The 5553-nt window shown below is 44.8% G+C and overlaps 1 protein-coding gene across 1 annotated transcript; it reads left to right on the forward strand.

Annotated features, from left to right (window-relative positions):
- LOC6050188 (zinc finger protein 569) lies at positions 1-3049 on the forward strand. Its single transcript, XM_038254041.1, has 8 exons — positions 1-228; positions 291-829; positions 928-1186; positions 1251-1367; positions 1425-1820; positions 1879-2164; positions 2221-2348; positions 2409-3049. The coding sequence occupies exons 1-8, from the start codon at positions 94-96 to the stop codon at positions 2898-2900; spliced, it is 2352 nt and encodes a 783-aa protein (XP_038109969.1). The 5' UTR covers positions 1-93; the 3' UTR covers positions 2901-3049.
- The last annotated feature ends 2504 nt before the right edge of the window (positions 3050-5553 follow it).

The raw sequence follows: 5553 nt of genomic DNA on the forward strand, positions 1-5553 counted from the left end.
CAACCCAGCATGATGACAGATAAACAAAAACATGGACGCGTCTAGCTGAATTTGGGCTCTGCACAGTTTGCGTAAAAATGTTTTAAAGCAATCATGGACTACAAGCCCAACTTTATCTGCTTCGACCAGGTGTGCCGGATCTGCATGAAGAGCAGCCATGAGCTGCAATCGATCTTCGGCCTGCCGGAAAACATTCCGGAGCTGGTGCGGCTGCTGTCCCAGGTGGAGGTAAGTTCGGAATGTTGCATGAAACACTCTTTTTGGACTCGCTAATTCCACCTTGATCTTAGGTCCTTGAAAGTGACGATCTACCGAAGCAAATCTGTCCGGAGTGCGTGAGCTACGCGGAAAGTGCGGTGGAGTTCAAGGAGCGATGTATCCGGTCGAACCTGACGCTGCAGGAGTATCTGGCTGGCACGGATCACAAACAGATCCTGAAGCAGGAGCCGGGGCTGGTGGGTGATGAGGACGGGATTCCGCTCGGGCCGGAGTTTATCAAGTGTGAGATTGATGAATCGGAGGATGGTGGGGGGAATGACTTTGAGATCGCCGATGGGAACGATAGCGAGGACAGTGAGGAGCGAGATGGGGAGGAGGTGGAAGTTGAGGAAGAGGAGAGGATCGATCGACGGATCAGGAGGAGGAGAACGAGGCGGCAGGTGGTGGAGGACGAGGATGAGGATTCCGATGATGAGCCGTTGAGTTCGAAGAGGACACGGGGAGAGACTTACGGCTGCACAAGATGCGAGGAAAAGTTCCGGAACAAGGCGCACATCAAGTTCCACATCAAGAGCGACCACGCGGACGAGAATACTCCACCGGAAGACAAGTAAGTAGTGTTCACTGTTAAGTTGTTTGTTCTAGTAAGGTAATTTCCCTTGAGAACTGTTCAGTTGATAATCGTCGAGTAATCAACGCTCCTTGTAGAATCCGTCGCTGTTTCTACTGCCCCAAGTCGTACTCGAACTACGAGCTGCTCAAGATCCACCTGAACTTCCACCCGCGCAGCGAGTGGATCTGCCCGATGTGCGGCAAGGAGCTGAAGAAGAAGGACAAGTTCATCGATCACCTGCGGATGCACGCCAACGAGCGGCACTACAAGTGCGACGTGTGCGACAAGGACTTCACCTCGTACAAGTACATCTCGAACCACATGAAGATGCACAAGCGCAAGGGCGAGAAGGTGGTAAGTGGTTCCGCGGTTAGTCTGATGGTGGAGTTTGTTGTTGAGGAAGATTTGTTACTTTTAGGGTAAGTTTAAGTTCGATGAATCCAGTGACGATAGTGAGTACGATCCGGAGGAAGAAGACGAAGAGGAGGAAGAGGAAGACGATGGTAGCTTATCGGAAAGGGAAGAGAGAATAAAGGTATGGAAGGTTGTGCTAAAGCTATTCGTGATTACAATATCTTGCTGATATTTCTAGAATGCATACTCGTTGACTCCGGAAGCTCCAACCGACTGCCCAGTGTGTGGTGAAGCGTTCGATCGCGTACTGTCTGTCAAGTATCACATCGACAGCGAGCATGTTCCGCTGGATGAGTCCATGCCGATGGTGCACCACTGCGTAACGTGCCAGCGGAACTACATGACGTTTGACCAGCTCAACAGCCACATGAAGCTGCACGCGGAGAAGATCTGGAGCTGTCCGGAGTGCAAGAAGCAGTTCCGGAGGTTGGACAAGTACAGGGAGCACCAGAAGATCCACCACGATGATCGGAGCTTCTTGTGTGTGTACTGTGGGAAGGATTTCCCTACGACTAAGTATATGAACCGTCACCTGCAGTCCCACCTGAAGGAGAAGGTCCAGAAGCCGGAGGAGGTATGAAAAAGCTTTGGTAGTTCGATCAGGAATCGATAGCTCATCTAGGATTTTACAGGAGTTCGAGTGCGAGGTGTGCGGCAAGAAGATGAAGTACAAGTCCAACTACACAAACCACATGAAGACGCATGGTCCAGAGCACTCAAAGCCGATCAAGGCAGACCCGGACTCACCACCGAAGAAGATTTATCTGTGCAGTATTTGCGGCCGCAATTGCGGATCGTCGAGCAATCTGACCGTGCACATGCGACGCCATAACGGCCAAGCCATCTGTTCGTGTTCAGTGTGCGGAAAGGGCTATCCGAGGAAAGCTGATCTGGTGATGCACATGCGGAAGCATACAGGTTCGTATTCTTGGCTATTATAACTGGTTCCGGAACTTCAACTCTTCCAATTCTAGGAGAGAAACCCTATGAATGTCCAACGTGCAACCGCGGATTCGCGAGACGTGACAAGCTACGTATTCACATCCGGACTCATACTGGAGAGAAGCCATATGCTTGTCCCTGTGGACGCGCCTACGCTCAGGTTAGTACTCCTGGAACCTCATTTCACCCTTCTTCCACCAACCGATATCTTCTATTCAAGAAAAACGATCTCAAGACGCACCAGAAGCGCAACACGTGCGGCCAAAACTTTGACATCACAAAGCTGATGGCACCTTACCAGCCGTCGATCTGCGTCCGAGCTCCACCGCCAGCCCAACCCAAGAAACACTCCAAGTCCCGTGCCGCACCAGCTCCAGCCGCTCCGGAACCACCTCCACCACAGCCACAAACTTCCATTCCGTCGACCTCCCAGCACCAGAACCAGCAGCAGCTTCCGTACTCAAACGCCTCCACATACTCGGTTCCGATGCAGCAGCAGTCACCGGCCCTGGTTGGGACGCACAGCAGCGTGTCCCAGTCGCCCAGTCATCACGAGCTGAGCCGGATGTCGGATTCGGTGCCAAACAGTCCGGTGGATTTGATGACCCGGCATCAGGCGTTTGGAGGGGAGCGTTCCCAGGAGGGATGGTGGGACCGTCCGGGAACTTTGCCAACCCGTACCACCCGTCGGCGGCGCAGGGTTAAAAGTTGAAGAGGACAGAAGGCATCGGATGCCGGATTTGATTTGACTTTGATTGTGATGTCGATTCGTGGAGATTCATTTAAGTTTTATAAGTATTTCTTAACATGCAATCGTAAAAATATCCCGGATTGAGCAATAAATTTGCTTTTAAAAAACTATGATTAGCAGCTCATTTGTATCACAATTTCCACAAATTTCGTGCAAGGTTCAACTGAATATGAAGTCAACACACTTGGTTTTTTTCAACGAATTCGGTAAAATTCACCGAATTTTCAACTGCTGAACAGTTCGATAAACTGAAAACTATCGAATTCGGTAAAAACTTACCGAAATTCGGTAATAAATTTCATTATTGTCATCGTACAACCGAGATTCGGTAAAATTTTGTTCATTTTGACAGATGGTTTGCCGATCTAAACTTAACCGATTTTTCAACTACCGAATTCGGTAGTAAAAATTTTTCGAACCGATTTTGACATAAACTTAGAAAAATATTCGCAACGGCCTAGCCGAAATTTGTACATATTTAAAGCATTTTGTGATACATTTTTTATTTTTTGAAAATTTTTTAAAATCAGAGCTTAAGATAGGACTTTCTTATTTTTGGTCGTCAAAATAACAATTGTTAATTTTTACATGATTAACTAGTAAACATAACATTGACAAAAGTTTGGAAAAATATTGTTGCATGTCGTTTTTATGTAAGTTTTACGTGAAAAACTGATCCGGCCGATTTTTGACGTAAAATGTCGATAAAAACGACTAGTATGAATATTTATTCAAAATTTTGGTTAAGTTTTGTTCACTGGTCATCTGAGAACCGATTCCATCAAATGAACCATGAAAAATGCTATTAATATTACGAAATTGCGTTTTTTTATGCTAAAATTAACTCAATGCTGAGAATACATTTTGAAAAAATATTCTGCGAACTCTTATCTACATTTTGATTTAATCACATAAGTCTATAAAGGCCATAATTTAATCGGGCTAGAGAATTATTTTTTAAATGTTATGGGCTTTCTAATAGTTTTTTTTTGTATTATTTTCCATGTAAAGCATTTTGAAATGCTGAAATCTGTATTAGGGCAGTATTTTAAAGTATTTTTAAGGTGAGTTGGGCAATTTTGTTTTTAAAATCATTCAGTTTTACTTTTGGAGTAATTTAAAAGATAACTAGGGAACTGAAAAAATGGGGTTGAAAACTTCCAAGTAGTGTTAAAATATTTGCATAAATGCTACAAAAGCTATTTCAATGAATATTGATGAAAACGTTGCAATAGAACTCCAACGAAATATGTCGATTCAACTCTCAAAATGTCGGAAAATTGCCCCCTGCCTTTTATTTACTATTTTAAAGTACACCGTGGGACAATTTTGACAAATTTGGAATTAATTTATAAGCATAAGCATTTGAAGTTCAATTTCCAACCCTCAAACACAATATTAGTTTAGCCATGGTTCGTTCGGCTCTGGCTAGGGTGTACCATCTTATTTGTCTTGTGTCATTCGCCGGTTTACTATTCAAATTCGTTTATGTATGACCATCTCTAAGCTGCTCAAGAAGATTTTAGACAAGGGTTCTGATTTTCGGCTCACAGATCAGAAATCACTCACTCATCGCCGAACGAATCTAGCGCAACCACCATTCGCGGGCGAACACGAATCGCTAGCCCCTTGGCCAATCGCTTCACACAGCGAAACAAATACTTTGTGAATTTCTTTGCCTACTCCGTCCGTCGACCCGAATCACAAACGTAGAGAGAAGAGAATCTAACAAAATAGTAGCTCGGCGCTCTTCTTGCCTGCGTAACAGTTTGCAGTAAATTTGTACTAGGCAAGATGTAAATTGCAATCAAATGTGTCTTTAATGTTAGCAGTTTAATAAATGATCAAAAAAAAGTCCAATCGCAGACTATTTGACGTCAACTTTGAGCAAGAAAACGCTATCAGCTTCTATGATCTACTCGCTGTAAGAGAGCAAGAGGGAGGGAGAGGCAGAGCATTGAAAAGTATTCGGTAGCGATTGGAGTGGAAGTGACAAACGGTAGGAAACGGTCAGAGAATTTATTCGTCGCATTCAACTTGTGATCGCGAGTGAATGAATCGTTTTGAAGCAATCAGGAGCCTATAATTTTTATATGCCAGAGCGCCAAAGTGGATTTCTGAAGATCTTTTGGAGTTCTAGAACAAGCATGTCAAACTGAAATCCATTCTTGCCGGTAGGATAGCGTCTGAAGCGGTGAGCCCAGTCGAGCAACGTAGTGGATTCGATCGGTTGCCTTGCATTGAAAAACCAAAGTCGGCGAAAGGCGAAACAACGACGGAATTACCCTAAAACACACCTGAACAACAAAGGGCAGCGTGGAGAAATCAGCGATTACTAATCACTCTGCGTGCAGCAAATGGAACGATTCGTCACAACTAAAGTGTGCGTCGAATCCACAGTCTGAGCTGCAGTACACACGTCCGACAAGCCAGTCAGGAGTTCTTTTCTAAGCAAAACAAAGAGACAGGTTTCATGCAATCAGTTGAGCAAGTATTGCACAAGCAAATGCACCAGAGATTGAAGATTCAGTTAAAAAACTATCCACCATATTGATCTAAGCCATGGTATCGATATTGAAGTCCGTGATAGAAGAAATAAAACGACAACACGTGG

This window comes from Culex quinquefasciatus, chromosome 2 (genome assembly GCF_015732765.1).
Source record: "Culex quinquefasciatus strain JHB chromosome 2, VPISU_Cqui_1.0_pri_paternal, whole genome shotgun sequence".
Taxonomy (NCBI): Eukaryota; Metazoa; Arthropoda; class Insecta; order Diptera; family Culicidae; genus Culex; species Culex quinquefasciatus.

Bases quoted from the DNA above. Each gene is read 5' to 3' on its own strand.
- LOC6050188 (XM_038254041.1), top strand. From the start codon at position 94: ATGGACTACAAGCCCAACTTTATCTGCTTCGACCAGGTGTGCCGGATC. The intron at 1,187-1,250 runs GTAAGTGGTTCC...TGTTACTTTTAG, and splicing joins AGCGCAAGGGCGAGAAGGTG to GGTAAGTTTAAGTTCGATGA. The intron at 1,368-1,424 runs GTATGGAAGGTT...TGATATTTCTAG, and splicing joins AAAGGGAAGAGAGAATAAAG to AATGCATACTCGTTGACTCC.